The sequence below is a fragment of the Lithobates pipiens genome, unplaced genomic scaffold, assembly GCF_037356315.1.
Source record: "Lithobates pipiens isolate NorthernLeopardFrog02 unplaced genomic scaffold, aLitPip1_a1.2 Scaffold_18, whole genome shotgun sequence".
In the NCBI taxonomy this organism is placed as follows: domain Eukaryota; kingdom Metazoa; phylum Chordata; class Amphibia; order Anura; family Ranidae; genus Lithobates; species Lithobates pipiens.
The window spans coordinates 481,527,630-481,545,754 of NW_027507758.1; the positions used below are offsets into that span (position 1 = coordinate 481,527,630).

An 18,125-nucleotide genomic window follows, 5' to 3' on the forward strand; every position below is an offset into this window, starting at 1 on the left:
TTTCTGCCCATTGGGCATGTCATAGTATGATAAGCGGTGTTGATGATGGACAGATGTCTGCCTGCCCACCATTTCAAAGACACATCTACCTGTCTATGATCAGCCTATGTGGAAAAAGATCCATCAGTCTACATCTAAGTAAATCATTGCTATCATCATAAAGGTAAGACAATATACAAACACACGTGCCAAAAAGAAGCTAATAACTCAAGTAGTAAACTTTTTCCTCAGTTTTAAGTCTGTTCTACTCCTCTCTTGTTAATTTAAAATGTTATCTAGATAAAAGATTGTGTAAATATAGTCATCAAGGAAAATATGAGGCACACAAGTGAGTGACAATACCACAGTGAGATATTTGTAGTCTGAACAGTTGCCAAGGTTTAGCTTCTTCTTTTGTTCTGAACTCATGCCGAGTAAGATGCAGTAAAATATGTGATAGTTTCTCTCTCCTGTAGCCTGATAAACGACAAGAATGAGGGTAATTAAATTACTACATCATGTAAAAACTATTTTCACCTACAATGCCTTGAAAAAGTATTCATACCCCTTGAAATTTTCCACATTTTGTCATGTTACAGCCAAAAATTTAAATGTATTTTATTGGGATTTTATGTGATAGATCAACACAAAGTGGCAAATAAAGTGGAAGGAAACTAATAAATGGTTTTCAATATTTTTTACAAATAAATATCTAAAAAGTGTGGCAGGCATTTGTATTCAGCCCCTTTTATGCTGAAACCCCTTACTAAAATCTAGTAGAATCAATTAGTAAATATAGTCCACTTGTGTGTAATTTAATCTCAGTATGAATAAAGCTGTTCTGTGAAGCCCTTAGAGGTTTGTTAAAGAACCATAGTGAACAAACAGCATCATAAAGGCCAAGGAAAAAACAGATAGGTCAGGGATAAAGTTGCAGAGAAGTTTAAAGCAGCGTTAGGTTAAATAAATAAACAATTCCAAGCTTTGAACATCTCATGGAGCACTGTACAATCCATCATCCGAAAATGGAAAGAGTATGGCACAACTGGAAACCTACCAAGATATGGCTGTCCACCCAAACTGACAGGCTGGGCAAGGAAAGCATTAACCAGAGAAGCAGCCAAGAAGCCCATGGTAACTCTGGAGGAGCTGCAGAGATCCACAGCTCAGGTGGAAGAATCTGTCCACAGGACAACTATTAGTCGTGCACTCCACAAATCTGGCCTTTATGGAAGTATAGCAAGAAGAAAGTCATTGTTGAAAGAAAGCCATGAGAAGTCCCGTTTGCAGTTTGTGAGAAGCCATGTGGAGGACACAGTAAACATGTGAAAGAAGGTGCTCTGGTCAGATGAGAACAAAATTGAACTTTTTGGCCTAAAAGCAAAACACTGTGTGTGGCGAAAAATTAACACTGCACATTACCCTGAACACACCATCCCCACCGTGAAACATGGTGCTGGCAGAATCATGTTGTGGGGATGCTTTTCTTTCAGCAGAGACAGGGAAGTGTGTGAGAGTTGATGGGGAGATAGATGGAGCCAAATACAGGGCAATCTTAGAAGAAAACCTGTTAGAGTCTGCAAAAGACTTGAGACTGGGGCAGAGGTTCACCTTCCAGCAGGACAATGATCCTAAACATACAGCCAGAGCTACAATGGAATGGTTCAGATCAAAGCATATTCATGTGTTAGAATGGCCCAGTCAAAGTCCAGACCTAAATCCAATTGAGAGTCTGTGGCAAGACTTGAAAATTACTGTTCACAGATGCTCGCCATCCAATCTGACAGAGCCTGAACTATTTTAAGAATGGGCAAAAATATCACTCTCCAGATATGCAAATCTGATAGTGACATCCCCAAAATGACTTGCAGCAGTAATTGCAGCGCAAGTTCTACAAGGTATTGACCAGGGTAGCTGAATACAAATGCACGCCACACTTTTCAGATATTTATTTGTAAAAAATTTGGAAACCATTTATCATTTTCCTTCCACTTCAAAATTATGTGCAACTTTGTGTTGGTCCATCAGATAAAATTCCAATAAAGTACATTTACGTTTTTAGTTGTAACATGACAAAATGTGGAAAATTTCAAGGGGTATAAATATCAAGGCACTGTAAATGATTGTGTGTAAGAGTGACTGAAGTAGGCAAAATTAGCACATGCTAATGATTTTGTCACGCTTTTCTCTAGGCAACCATCTACTATACATACATACTACTATACATACACAAAACAACACAATTTATTCATGACACTTCTGTTTTTATACTTTATATCATTATCAAAAACTCACAGTAAGCTTAGTATGGGGTCACACAAATCAAAGTGACCCAGAAGCTAAGTAGAAGGCACCATGCAGTCAGGTACCCAGAACCTTTAATGTGCCTGACCACCAATCACCTCTCTTGCAGCATCCTCCTAAAATGCTATAAAAATATCAATGTACCGTATTTGAAAGTTTAAATGTGCATTGCTAGGCATTCCCATTAACTCCACAAGCCACTGCTTGGGCCTCGCAAAAGGACACACAGAAAATTATCTAAGCACTGTGGGACTGATAACAGAGTATTCACTGTTTCCCTATACCCAGAATTTCTAATATTTATAGTGGGTACGACCGTGAGTGGGTCTAGATAGTAGATGGCACACTAAAAGTGGCCCCAGAGGTTGCATGCTATCCAACCACAAGGTGTGAAAGTGCTGAAAGTGAGTTCTCGTTCACACCCCATGCAACTGTATGCGGCTTGGTTGACACACAACAATGAATGGCTAAAGGATTACTGTTAATTTCTATGGAGCTTATTTTATTTTTTTATTTTGTGCATCTTGGAAAAAATACAGATGGGAAATTAAGCATATATGAAATGTATGAAAAATTAAAATGCAGACGCACATGTATGAACCTAGCCTGACAGTGTTTTGAACTACCAGCTTTATATAGTTTTCTGCTACAGAGTTGGTAATATAGATATGGTTGCCAAAACATCTTATTTTTCACTCCTGATTAACTGGCAAACACTTCAGTATAATGGAATTCACACAACTGCAATTGTACAGTCCTGTATTATGGAATGCACACAGCTGATATTATACTGTTTCCTTTAAATTTATTTTAAATATCAGATTATAAGGAGCACAGCATACTAGCAATGCTTTTGAATCAATAATTTTCCACAGTTGGATCCAATAAAAAATGAAAAAGAAAATACAGTATATAAATAATACTTAATTGATTTACTGTATATTTAAACTGAAACACAACAGCAATGAATATGCAAAGCACAAAATCTATTTATTGATAAATCAAAATAAAAGTGAAAAATCTGATTTTAACCGGTTCTCGACCAGCGCACGACGATATACGTCGACAGAATGGCACGGGCAGGCATATTGGCGTACATGTACATCCAGTCTTCAATGCCGCCCTGCCACGCTGGTCGGGACCCCCGTGAGTCCGGTCGCGGGACCACGGACTCGATCACCGCGGGCATACCCGCGATTGTCTCACGGGACGGCTGAATGGAGGAAATGCCGTGTAAACAGCATTTTTCCATTCTGCCTAGCAACTAGTGACACTGATCTCTGCTCCATGTGATTGGAGCAGAGATCAGTGTTCACTAAATGAAAGCCCAACCCCCCCACAGTTAGTAACACACACCTAAGAACACTTAACCCCTACACTGCTACCCACTGCCAGTGTCATTTACACAGGAATCACTGCATTTATATAGCAGTGATTACTGTATAAATGACAATGGTCCCAAAAATGTGTCAAAAATGTCCGATGGGTCCCCCACAATGTCGCAGTCACAATAAAAATCGCTGATCGCCGCCATTACTAGTAAAAAAAAAATAATAATAAAAAATTATTAATAAAAATGCTATAAAACTATCCCTATTTTGTAAACGCTATAACTTTTGCGCAAACCAATCAATAATCGCTTATTGCGATTTTTTTTACCAAAAATATGTAGAAGAATGCGTATCGGCCTAAACTGAGGGAAAAAATGTTTTTTTATATATTTTTGGGGGATATTTATTATAACAAAAAGTAAAAAATAATGCGTTTTTTTCAAAATTGTCGCACTATTTTTGTTTATAGCGCAAAAAATAAAAACCGCAGGGGTGATCAAATACCACCAAAAGAAAGCTCTATTTGTGGGAAAAAAAGGACGTCAATTTTGTTTGGGAGCCCCATCGTACGACCGCGCAATTGTCAGTTAAAGCGACGCAGTGCCGAATCGCAAAAAGTGGTCTGGTCTTTGACCAGCAAAATGGTCCGGTCTGAAGGTGGTTAATATGTGTTGCCAGTTTCAGACAGATTTTTATACACAATGGTACAGTTCTCTCATTTCCAAGCTATAAGGTAGCAGTAGATAATTGATGTCTAGGCTGACAGACCTGCCTGCATACACGTGATTTTTCCAGGAGAAACTGGTCAATACGAGCTCCTTCAATCACACTGTCCTTGGAGAAGTGAATTTCTATGTATTTGCCAAAACGGCTAGAGTTGTCATTTCTGATAGTCTTTGCATTTCCAAAGGCTGAAAAGTAAAACAAAGCAAATGTAAGGTCAAAACTTACACAAAACAACCCACAAAATATGCCTTTTAAAATTGAAGGTGGTATCATATGTGAATAAAAAAAGGAAAAAAATATATACAGTATATTATGTATTTACTTGCTTTTATTTGTATTAATCACCAGAATGCTCAGGATGACCTGCAAGTGTTTGTTCTTAATATATAACTAAACCCACATCATAAAAAAACTATCAATAAATGCTGTATTACATGCTGTTCATACTCACTCTATGGGATTAGTTTTCTGTATTCTGCAAAAATCCTGTTTAATACTGTTGTTCTCTTTCTCCCCCTTCTTTCTATGTCCCCACTACTGTTGGGGCTTTTGCAGAGCAGTGTTGGCAGCTCTACATATGCTCAGTTTTCAGTGAGATTCTATGCTGAGCATTTACTCTCCATCACATCTGAGCAGCCCATGTGACTTACACCTGTGGGCATATGCACAATGGTAAATGACAGCCCACTCCCTCCCTCCTCCTCTATGCCACTAACCAGCTAAACACAATTTGGTGGGATAATAGAACAGCTTACCTGTAAAATCCTTTTCTTGGAGTACATCGCGGGACACAGAGCCACAGTAATTAGTGCATGGGTTATATGGCACCTTCAGGTGATGGACACTGGCACACCCTAGACAGGAAGTTCAATTCCCCATATAACCCCTCCCCTTACCGGGGGTACCTCAGTTTTTTAGAAAAGCAATACACGTGTAACCAGAAAGAGGGGAGGGACTTCTGTGTCCCGTGATGTACTTCAAGAAAATGATTTTACAGATAAGCTGTTATAAAAATCCTTTTTCTTTATCATACATCACGGGACACAGAGCCACAGTAATTGCAATTACTGAGGGCTCTGCTATCTGAGGGGAGGGAGACACAAAAGTAAGGTGCAATCAGACCTGAGGACTTATACTGCTGCTTGCAGCACACTGCGCCCAAAGGCGATATCCTCATACCTTCTTACATCCACCTGATAGAATCTGGTGAATGTATGGACTGAAGACCAAGTTGCGGCCTTGCAGATTTGAGCCATGGAGGCTTGGTGATGCACTGCCCATGAAGCAGTAACAGCCCTAGTGGAGTGCGCTTTGATTTGAAAAGGTGAAACTTTCCTCTTCAAACCATAAGCTTGAATAATTACTTGCCGAATTCATTTGGCAATAGTAGATTTTGACGCTGCCTGTCCTTTCTAGGACCTTCAGGCAATACAAACAAAACATCTGTTTTGCGAATCTGAGCAGTCACCTTCAAATAGATTTTGACTGCTCTTACTACATCCAGAGAAGGTAGCGACTTTTCTTTCGTAGAATAGGGTTCTGGAAAAAATAAAGGTAGAACAATATCCAGGTTTATATGAAAACCTGAAACCACCTTTGGCAGAAAGCTAGGATGAAGATGCAAAACTACTCTATCCTTGTGAACGATTCAATATGGCTCTTTACAAGAAAGAGCTGCCAATTCTGATACCCTTCTTGCAGAAGAAATGGCTACCAGAAAAACTAGCTTCCTTGTCAAAGGGACCAAGGGAATATGTCGTATTGGCTCAAAAGGCTGTTTCTGTAATGCCGACAGAACTAAATTCAAGTCCCAAGGGTTCAGGGGTGCTCTAACTGGTGAATTAAGCCGCGTTACCCCTTGTATAAAGCTTGGGGGACCAAAGAATGCGAAGCAAGCAGACATTGAAACAATACAGATAAGGCCAAGACCTGGCCCTTGATAGTACTCAAGGCCAGCTTCATCTCTAACCCCATTTCCAGAAAGGCAAGAATTCTACCTATGACATACTTTCTGGGATGCCAACCCCTGGATTCACACAATAGATGACTCTGGAAGCTGGCTTCCTTGCATTAATCAAAGTAGATATCACTGAGCCTGAAAGCCCATGATTCTTAAGAATATGGGTTTCAATAGCCAAACTGTTAAATTTAGCATTTGTAAAGTAGGATGGAACACTGGACCCTGTGATAGCAGGTCTGGATGTGGTGGCAGGGTCCATGGGGCCCCTACCAGCATCTTTAACATTTCTGCATGCCAAGATCTTTTGGGCAACTAGAACTACCGACTTCCTTTCCAGCTTGATCATGTGAAGACAAGGTAGCAGCAGAATAGGAGGGAATTAATAAATCAGTGAGAACTGATCCCACAGGGTCACCAACACATCTGTCCCGCATGCGAGTGGATCCCTTGTTCTTTTTTTAAATTCCTTTATTATTTATGGCAAACTTCCTTTACATACAACAAGTCACGTCATTTTCTTATACATCTACACATTTAGTCGACATATTCCGTGAGGCAAAAGACACAACAAGACTTCAAGAAGTCACTGTTGACAAATTAAAAATTACGTTGCCTATATGGTAGCATTTATATACATGAAAAACCAGGAGGCCTAAGGACCCCTGAAATGAAGATTGCCGATATGCACAGCACATGCTTTTCTGCCCAGTTTAGAATATGGTTTACCTCTCCCTGGGCTGCCTGACTTCTGGTGCCCCATTGGTGATTGATCTAAGCCACTGCTGTGGCATTGTCGGATTGAATCCTGACAGGAAAATTCCGCAACCTGAATGTCCAGGCCTTTAGGCTTATGTGTGCTGCCCGAATCTCTAGAATGTTGATGGGCAAGGTCCTCTCAGTTCTGGACCATTTCCCTTGGACAGACGCCTCTTCCAGGACTGCTCCCCAACCCAAAAGGCTGGCATCTGTTGTTACCACCTTCCAGGTAACTGGTAAGAAGGATTTTTCTTTTGCAGATTCTAGGATATCCTCCACCAACGAAGCTCTGGTGCACTTTTGGCAACAAACGCATTGGAAAATCTAGTGCTTGGACCTTCTTGTTCCAAGCAGACAGGATACTGTTTTGCACCATTCTCGAATGAAACTGAGCATAGGGAACTGTCTTGAATGAAGCCACCATCTTCCCCAATAACCTCATACAAAGGTGAATAGAAAGACCCTTCTTCACCATGACCACCTGAACCATTTTCTTTATAGCGCTGATCTTTGCCTGGGGTAAAAACACCCTTTTCTGGGCTGTATCTATAAACAGTACCCAAGTACCTTACTGGCTTTAAAGAAGATTTCTCTAGGTTAAGGACCCAACCTAGGTATTCCAGGTAGTTGACTATGGTGACCATGCTTTGGTCTAATCGGGCTACCAACCGATCTATCAAGAGCAGGTCATCTAGGTAAGCTATAATTGTTACACCTTGGGCCCTTAATCTGGGCAGAGGAGGGGCCAGGACCTTTGTAAACACCCGAAGTGCAGTAGCTCCCCCCGAAAGGCAGAGCTACAATCTGAAAATGAAGGTTTTGCACTTCGAAGCGCAGATATTTCTGATGAGTGGGGAAGATGGGTACATGCAGGTATGCATCCTTGATGTCTATTGATGCCAGAAGTTCTCCTCCTTGTAGGATGGAGACACTGATCAGATTGGTTCCATACGAAAAGAGCGAATTTTTAGGAACCGATTTAGATCTTTGAGATCTAGAATGGGTCTGACATCTCCATTTGTTTTTGGAACCGTGAAAAGGTTTGAATAAAACCCCAACCCCTGCTCTTCCTTGGGGACCACAATGGTCACTTTTTGCGACAAAAGTTGGTCTAACGTTTGAGAAGAAACCTCTTTTTCTCTAGATCTTTGGGAACATTTGACCTGAGGAAATGAGGCGCTAGACATGTGCACCGTCAATAAATTTGATTCGTTTAATTTTGTTCCGTTTTGTATTAGCCGTTAATTCGTAAAATGTTTTACTAACCAAAGTTAAAACAACAAGGGAAGAGGATTTAATAGATGGAAAGATGAAAAAATGACTGAAGTTCTGCTTTATGTATGGGAGGAAACCAGACTACCCAGAGGAAAACTATGCAAGCACATGGAGGACATGCAAACCTCATGCAGATAGTGTCCTGGTTGTGACTCTAGTGCTGAAAGGCATGCGTACTGACTAGACATGTGTGCCATCAATAAATTAGTTTCATTCCATTCCATTTCGTATTAGCCGTTAATTCGAAATCCAATTTGGATTCCTACGAAATACGAATTTTCGTTAGGTTTGTTAACTTTTCGTAAAACAATTACAAACGTTCGTTATGATGAATTTAAAAAGCAAAAAATACCTTTCTCAAGATGGCAGTCGGAGACTGATTATGCTCATTATGTGGGGCTCCCACCATCCCTGTGCTGACTTCCTCCTGGGGCTGTACCCCTGCTGTGCTCATTATGAGGGGCTCCCACCATCCCTGTGTTGACTTCCTGGGGTTTTTACCCCTGCTGTGCTCATTATGAGGGGCTCTCACCATCCCTGTGCTGTGCTGACTTCCTCCTGGGGCTGTACCCCTGCGGGGCTCATTATGAGGGGCTCCTACCATCCCTGTGCTGTGCTCATTATGAGGGGCTCCCACCATCCCTGTGCTGTGCTGACTTCCTCCTGGGGCTGTACCCCTGCTGTGCTCATTATAAGGGGCTCCCACCATCCCTGTGCTGTGCCGACTTCCTGGGTTTTTAACTTCATCATAACGAATACTCGTAATTATTATGACAATAATAAAATGATATTAACGAACATTCTTAATTTGTCCGATTCTGACTCTCCCCTCGACTACCAGTACCAGTCTCCCACTCCCATATTAAAAAAGGCAATTTTCCCAACCGTCACTCAGCAGCAAAAGAAAACCTCTGATTGGTCAACAAAACATCAGTCACGTTTCCGTTGTAACAGAATTTGGATCCAAAGTTCATCAACGAACTTTCGTATTTCGTATACAATTTGTAAGCATAGAAATTTGTATTTCGGATGCTTCCGTATGTACGATTTTTTCGGAAATTCGTACGCATTTTCGGTTCGTACGAAACGAACCGCACATGTCTATGAGGAGCCGGGAATTCTCTGAACTCTAGTTTGTAACCTAGAGCTATTGTGGAGACTACCCATCTGTCTCAAAATTGTTCCTGTCAGACCCCTGAGAACTGCAGAAGTCTTCCCCCCACTCGAAAGAGCGGGGGCGTCCCTTCATAAAGAGGCTTTAGCGTTCTGTCTTGCAAGGTTTCCTCCCCCAGGACTTCTTTTGCCTCTGGGGTTGACCCTGAGGTTTACCTCTTGAAACTGACAGTGGAGGCCATCGCGACTGCCTGGAGGCTGATGCCCCTGGCACTGGAGAAAGAGCCCATTTAAATGAGGGACGTTTACTCTTTTTCTTAACTGGCATAGGGGTACTTTCACCACTTGATATATTTTGGATATATTTGTCCAAATAATACCCAAACAGATTTTCACTGTGGATTTTTTTTCACCAAGGAAAACCAGTCAGGAGCTTTTTGCATGGCGCTTCAGCTGACCAACTTTTCAACCATAGGATTCTATGCATATGTACCAACCCAAGCATAAGGCGGAGGTTTCAAGAATACAATCTTTGATTGCGTCAATTGCAAAACACAAAGCCGCTGGCAGCTCTGCTAAATCCTGGGCCTGCTGTTCAGGGAAAACCTTGAGCAATTGTTTCAAATGATCTCTCAAGGATTGACATACTCCCATTGCTGCCACTGCAGGTTGAGCAACTGAACCTGCCAAGGAGAAAATGTTTTTTAACAGGAATTCCAATTTTTTATCAGTTGAATCCCTAAACATTTGCGCATTGTCAACCAGACAAGTCAAACTTTTATTCACAGAGGATGTAGCAGCATCAATTGCTGTTATACTCCACATCTTAGTAAATTTTTCCTCCATAAGATAAAGTATTGAAAACTTTTCAGGGGGGAAAAAATTTGGGTTGCGCTTACCGGTAACGTCTTTTCCAATAGTCTTTCAGGACAGCCGCAATGAGAGACTCCTCTTCCTTGGAAACACTGCGCCAGCTCCCATAAGTTTTCACCTCCCCCTGCCAGCCTGAGGCTTTTCTAGAGCACCTTAGCTGAGGATACACAAGAACACCATAACATCATACCATCACATGTTACTATTGTGCCTGCGTTTAGGTCTTCCTCAAGACCCCCCTAAAAAATTTGGGTGGGTAACTATGGTTGTCCTGAAAGACTACTGGAAAAGACGTTACCGGTAAGCGTAACTCTAATTTTCCCTCCCCATCTTTCAGGACAGCCGCAATGAGAGGATAGATGAGCACATACCAATTTAGGGTGGGACAACGGCTTGCAGAACCTTTCGCCCAAACGCCTGCTCATTTCTCGATACCAGATCCACTCTGTAATGTTTCACAAGGGTGGTATAACTGGACCATACTGCAGCCTTGCAGATCTGCTCTGGCGTTGCTCCAGCTCTTTCTGCCTGCGAAAGTGCCATAGCCCTAGTAGAGTGTGCTTTAATTCCCATGGGAGCCTCTTTACCTCCCAGTTTGTGGGCCTGGCTAATGGCTACCCAGAGCCATCTGGCAATGGTGCGTCTAGACACCTTCTGCCCCCTCCTTGCACCACCAAACAAAATAAACAGAGAGTCTGACTTTCTAAAACTCTTTGTCAGCTCTAAATATCGTAGGATACATTTCCTTAGGTCTAAAGAATGGAACTAAATTCCCTTTCGCTTGAGGGATTAGGGCAAAAGGTGGGCAAAATTACCTCCTGGCTTCTATGGTATTTTGAAGCCACCTTCGGTAAAAAAGCTGAATCAGTCTTAAAAACTACACAATCTGAAAAAATAACACAAAAGGGGGGTCTAACTGAAAGACCCTCTATTTCGTTGACCCTCCTAGCAGTGGTCACTGCCACCAAAAAAAAGTTTTGTAAGTTAGGTCCTTTAGAGAAAAATCTTCTAAAGGCTCAAAGGGAGGCTCCGTTAGAGCCTGTAAGACCAGGGAAAGGTCCCACTTACGGAAGGATGGAACCTGCACTGGCCTCTGTCTTGCTAGAGCTTTGAAAAATCTGACCACCCATGGGCTGGTAGCCATGGATTTCTCTAAAGAGCTGAGACTTCACTCTTAAGGGTACAAAATTATTCGGCCCCTTGCGTTAATACTTTGTAGAGCCACCTTTTGCTGCGATTACAGCTGCAAGTCGCTTGGGGTATGTCTCTATCAGTTTTGCACATCGAGAGACTGAAATTCTTGCCCATTCTTCCTTGCAAAACAGCTCGAGCTCAGTGAGATTGGATGGAGAGCGTTTGTGAACAGCAGTTTTCAGCTCTTTCCACAGATTCTCGATTGGATTCAGGTCTGGACTTTGACTTGGCCATTCTAACACCTGGATACGTTTATTTGTAAACCACTCCTTTGTAGATTTTGCTGTATGTTTGGGATCATTGTCTTGTTGGAAGATAAATCTCCGTCCCAGTTTCAGGTCTTTTGCAGACTCCAACAGGTTTTCATCCAGAATGGTCCTGTATTTGGCTGCATCCATCTTCCCCTCATTTTTAACCATCTTCCCTGTCCCTGCTGAAGAAAAGCAGGCCCAAACCATGATGCTGCCACCACCATGTTTGACAGTGGGGATGGTGTGTTAAGGGTGATGAGCTGTGTTGCTTTTACGCCAAACATATAATTTTGCATTGTGGGCAAAAAGTTCGATTTTGGTTTCATCTGACCAGAGCACCTTGTTCCACATGTTTGGTGTGTCTCCCAGGTGGTTTGTGGCAAACTTTAGATGAGACTTTTTATGGATATCTTTGAGAAATGGCTTTCTTCTTGCCACTCTTCCATAAAGGCCAGATTTGTGCAGTGTACGACTGATTGTTGTCCTATGGACAGACTCTCCCACCTCAGCTGTAGTTCTCTGCAGTTCATCCAGAGTGATCATGGGCCTCTTGGCTGCATCTCTGATCAGTCTTCTCCTTGTCTGAGCTGAAAGTTTAGATGGACGGCCAGGTCTTGGTAGATTTGCAGTGGTCTGATACTCCTTCCATTTCAAAATGATCGCTTGCACAGTGCTCCTTGGGATGATTAAAGCTTGGGAAATCTTTTTGTATCCAAATCCAGCTTTAAACTTCTCCACAACAGTATTACGAACCTGCCTGGTGTGTTCCTTGGTCTTCATGATGCTCTCTGCGCTTTCAACCGAACCCTGAGACTATCACAGAGCAGGTGCATTTATACAGAGACTTGATTACACACAGGTGGATTCTATTTATCACCATCAGTCATTTAGGACAACATTGGATCATTCAGAGATCCTCGCTGAACTTCTGGAGTGAGTTTGCTGCACTGAAAGTAAAGGGGCCGAATAATTTTGCACGCACCACTTTTCAGTTTTTTATTTGCTAAAAAAGTTTAAATTATCCAATAGATTTTGTTCCACTTCACAATTGTGTCCCACTTGTTGGTGATTCTTCACAAAAAATTTTAATTTTATATCTTTATGTTTGAAGCCTGAAATGTGGCAAAAGGTTTAAAAGTTCAAGGGGACAGAATACTTTCGCAAGGCACTGTACTTTGTGAGACACAATAAAACTTTTTCTGATTTAAAAAAAAAAAAGTTTTGAAGTGCCAGCTCTGTGTCAGGGCATCTACTCCGAGAGCTTTTTCCCATCTGTTTAGTGAGAAGAAGCATGGGGTTTTTGCATTGCTCCCTGAAGCAAATAGGCCCAATTCTGGGGGGCCCAATCTCCTGGCTATAAGGTCGAACATCTGATTGAGTCGCTTTCTCTCAGTTGCTTTCGGCTGAGGAAGTCGGCCACTACATTCTCTTCCCCCTTCAGAAACACTGCTGAAAGGGAAAGTGTGTTGGCTTCTACCCAGCTCAGGATCTCTGTTGCTAGACTCAACAGGACTATGCTCCTCGTGCCATTCTGTTTGTTTATATAAGCAATGACCGAGCAGTTCTCTGACCATACCTGGATATGTTGGCCCGGGATTTCCCCTCTGAAGACTTTGAGAGCCAATCCAACTGCTTTTAGTTCTTTCCAGTTAGATGACCTCATGAGCTAATCTTTTTTCCACATCCCCTGTGCCAGCCGAGACTCCAAGTGAGCTCCCCAGCCTCTGCCGCTTGCGTCTGTGGTAATCACTCTGGACATTGGAATGATCTACAGGCGCCCCTGTGACAGATTTTTTTTTTTTTTTTTAATCAATGTTTATTGAAGAAAAGAAGCATGTACAATAAAATATATGAACCATATGCCACCAAATGTGAGCATGAGTAGCTCTCTCCCCACACTCCCTCCAACATAGTGGTGACATCTGGGGGAAGAACCTATGAAGTATCACAGGCGTGTAGTGCCATCTGGTCAAGAGTTTATATGCCACTTCCGACATTTTAGAAGATCCAGAGGAAGTGTGTGCCAAGGTGAGAATAGTGGACTTTTGGGTCGGAGAGAGTTCCATTTGAAGATCCAGTTCCCAGTTGTGCAGGAATGTAGGGGTTCTGGTTGAGGTAATGCATGGTAAAAATATGAAATTGGCCTCTCTATTGGATGAACATCTGAGAACGTGACCTGCAGCGGAGTCAGCTCAGTGAAGGAGCATATGGGTTGCGGGAGTGAGTGAACAAAGGCCACCAATTGGCGGTATTTCCAACGATCCATATAAGAGATGGGAAAGGTGCCCATGATGTTAGAAATTGGTAAAACGCTGGAGGAGCCAGCAACCTGATGCAGGTAAGTTTTAGTTCCCAGATGCCAGGAGTGAATTTGGGGATCCATATTGCCAGGTGGAAAATAGTTGTGCCCCGTCAGGGGCATCAAAGGTGAGTTGTACGCCCATCCCTCGGCCTTACACAGGGAGTCCCATACCATAAGGGTTGATCGTGTTAAAGGTGATGTAATGGCTGACAAGGTTTGGTATTTCCTCGGTATCCACATCAATGTAGAAAGTTCAGTACCACTGAGATCTGCCTCCAAATCAACCCACAATTTGGCATCCTTGCAGTATTTCCAATCTGAGAACCTGGTTAATACAATGGAGCGGTAGTAAAGCTTAAAATCCTGTACCGCTAGCCCTCCATCGCACTTAAGGCAGATAAGTAGGGATCTAGGGAGCCTGGGTCTCTTCCTATTCCATACATATCTATACACCATAGTGTTCAATATCGTAAAGAAACCTACCGGTATCCCAAACGGGATCATCTGAAGCATGAAGAGCACCCTGGGCAGCAGATTCACCTTAACCATCCCAATTCTCCCCATCCAAGAATGCCTCAGCTGGGACTATTTCTGGATATCTGACCGAAGTGTGTTAAGGAGGGGCAGGAGGTTTGTATGGAAGAGAGTCAGCGGGGTGGGCGTAAGGTAAATACCGAAGTATTTCATACTTCTCGTCTGCCAAGTAAAGGGGAAGGCCTGTTTCAAGTGTGACACAGAGCGTGCGGGGACTGATATATTTAATAATTCCGATTTGGACATATTAATTTAAAAATTTTAAACCGTACCGTAAGCCGAGAATTCATACATAAGATTTGGGAGAGTAATTAGGGGTTGTTGAATATAGAATAGTATGTCGTCCGCATATGCTGCGTACTTATGTTCCGTCTTGCCTACTGCTATACCATGTACATTTGGGTTTTGCCTAACAATGGAGAGAAAGGGTTCCAAGGAGATCGCGAACAGAATTGGAGAAAGTGGGCAGCCCTGGCGCCTGCCATTGTGTAAGGTGAAGGGGTCACTTAGGGTTCCATTAATTCGTAGTTGGGCAGTGGGTTGTTGGTATAATGCCGAGATTTGGGCTCGCAAAGAGGGGCCGATTCCGAGGTGAGATAACGTCGCCATGAGATATTTCCAGTCCACCCTGTCAAACGCCTTTTCAGCATCTGTAGAGAGTAACAAGGTGGGCTGGGAGGTCCGCCGTACATGTGCCATCAAGGAAAGAGTGTGCAGGGAGTTGTCCCGCACCTCCCTTCCCGGGACGAATCCTCTTTGGTCCTGCGAGATCCACTGCGGGATCAGGGGGAGCATTCTGTTTGCAAAAGCTTTGGCATAAATATTTGCGTCAATATTCAATAGTGAAATGGGGCGGTAACTCACGCAATCACTAGGATCCTTCCTCGCCTTGGGGATAACCGTAATATGAGCATGGGTAGTCTCCGGACGCAGAGCTCTGGCAGTCAATGTCCCGTTAGCATAGGTAGCCAAATTGGGGACTAGTATGTCAGCGTAGGAGCGATAGTAAGCCACCGTAAGGCCATCAGGCCCCGGGGCCTTACCACAGGCCATACCTTTCAGGGCACCTAGGAGCTCCGCCGGCCTAAACTCACCCTCTAAGGAAGCCAAGGTCTCCATGGGGAGTCTAGGGAGGTCTGCATGGGCCATATATTCACGGATGAGTTGCCCTCTAGCTTTTTTATTGCTAACAGCCTGGTGTACGTGGTATAGACGCTGATAGAACTCTCTAAACGTCTTGGCTATGTGTGGAGTGTCGGACGTCATAGCTCCTGTGGGGGTTTTGACTTTAGCAATAAATGCTGCAGCCTTCCGCTGTCTCACGGAGTTGGCCAACAACTTGCCGGGTCTATCCCCCCATTTATAAAACCGTTGGGATACCAGCCGAGAGCGTTGTTTCTGCTCCAGGTGTAGGAGGGACTTCAGCGGCTCCCGTTTTTCAGTCAGGGTGTGGAAAAGAGCCAGGGCCTGATTTAGTTTGTGTTGTCGCTCTAAGCGTTTAATTTCCTGCAATAATGTGGTTTGTTGTAGTCTACGCTCCTTCTTTTTCCTAACCCCAATTCCATAAGTTTACCTCTAATAAATACCTTGTGGGCCTCCCATATTGCACCAGGGGAAACATCAGGGCTTACATTAGTCTTAAAATAAAATTCCAATTCCTCGCCTATTAATTTTTTGTCCAACTCCTCAGATATAAGATCCTCATTTAACTTCCAATTAGTGGATTTAGGGGGTAGTACTACTTTAATAGTTAGGGAAATGGGGGCGTGGTCCGATAAGGGGGAGGTTTCTATGCCTGATCTCAGTATTAGTGGTAAGTGTTGGTGATCAATGAAGCATAAATCAATTCTAGAATACATTTGATGTACCATGAAATAATAAGTAAAATCTCTGTCGCGGGTGATTAATCCTCCAAGCATCCATCAGCTGTAAGTCATGGAGCCATGCACAGATGAATTAAAAATTTTTGCAGGATAAGGACGAGCCACCCCTAGAGGTGTCCAAAGTAGGTTCCAACGAAACATTAAAATCGCCCGCTAGGAGGATGCAGCCACGGGCAAAACCCCGCAAGGAGTTAAGTGTGGAGGCAATGAAACCCGCTTGATCCCGATTGGGGGAATAAAGTGTAGCCAGAGTGCATGGCATGCTGCCCAGGGTGCCCCTCAGGAACAAGAAGTGTTCAGCTGGATCTGAAAGGCTATAGTGCCATGTGGGGTACTTCGGGGAATGTAGTCTGACCAGGGTCGTATGTTTGAGGTGGGTCTCCTGCAGGAAGACCACGTCCCCCCGCAGGCGACCCAGCTCCCTGTACAGGCTGTGTCTTTTCCCTGGGGCATGTAGGCCCCTGATATTAAAAGATACAAGGTTCACCGTGGCCATGGGGTCTCAAGGAGTGGAACCGCGAACACCATAATATCATTAGTACAAAACCAAGTCTAAATGGGTGAGGGGGTATAGGAGAGGATATAGAGAGAGGCAGGGGAAAGGAGGGGAACAGAAAAGGAGAGAGTGAAGAAGAGCAAGGAGAAGAAAGATAGAATAACAGGAGAGAGAGTAGAATACATAAATACCAGAATAAACACTGTCTAACAACAGCTATTGGTGCACGCATAATCATGCAGTGCAAAAGTGCGGTGCACGTCCGGCTCAGGGACCCCGCACCCGTCACCCCATATGGGGCTAGGGCACCGGGACCCCACGCCAAATGGCATCCCGCCCTGAGAGGGGGAGGCGGAGCTCAGGCAACTGGGCGCAAACCACGCCATGGGGATCCGAGCAGCGTCCCAGTGGCCCGGCACTGACACCGCATCAAAAACTCACAGCATCCTAGTGTAGGTGAAAAAGAAATACATAAATCAGGGCACGGATCTAGAGAAACAAATTAGATAAAAGTAACTAAAACCAAACCAAAAACAAAAAGAACCCAATGTCCAAACCCGAGCGGGGTCCCCCAATTTAGCCCATGGGAACAGCAGGCAGTCAGTAACCTACCCGCATAGCAGTAGGGCTTGTCAGCCGTGGTAAAAAGTCAGGCTTAGCATATGTGCGGGGCAGGGAGAGTGCGACACTCACAACAGTTGTTAGCTCCCATAGGGCAACAAAGTGATCCCAGGTAAAAAAGAAAGGGGGGTCAACAAAAAAAGGGGGTATACTTGCGGTAGCAGCCAAGGAACCCGCTCCGGTTGGATAAGAAAGCGACATAGTTCTCTGTGGGTTCAAGGTTAGTGATCCTGGTTGGAGGCGCGTTGGTTGCGGCCCGCTCTTTGCCAACCGTGGTTGATGCCGCCTGGTAAGGGTGGAATGCCATCCTGCCAGCCAGGCAGGTCCGGGACAGCGATATTTAAGTCCTTGCAGAATCTGACCAGATCCTCTGGGAAATGGAGGACCGCGGTTCTACCGTCTGCCGAGGCAATCAGGGCCGCAGGGAAGCCCCATTTGTATTTGATGGAGGCCGCCCAGAGCAGTTCCGTAAGGGGACGCAGGGCCCTGCGTCTGTCCAGGGTCTCCCTCGCCAGATCGGGGAAAAA

The 18,125-nt window shown here is 43.8% G+C and overlaps 1 protein-coding gene across 2 annotated transcripts in view; it reads right to left on the reverse strand.

Annotated features, from left to right (window-relative positions):
- The window catches only part of MYO7B (myosin VIIB), a 523,403-nt gene that overhangs the window by 395,037 nt on the left and 110,241 nt on the right, over nt 1–18,125 (reverse strand). For both annotated transcript variants that reach the window (XM_077488413.1, XM_077488412.1), the window contains exons 7-8: nt 4,383–4,525; nt 343–456 (exon numbers count right to left, since the gene is read on the reverse strand). In XM_077488413.1, coding sequence (XP_077344539.1) covers nt 343–456; nt 4,383–4,525 — 257 coding nt within the window. The remainder of the gene's footprint in view (nt 1–342; nt 457–4,382; nt 4,526–18,125) is intronic.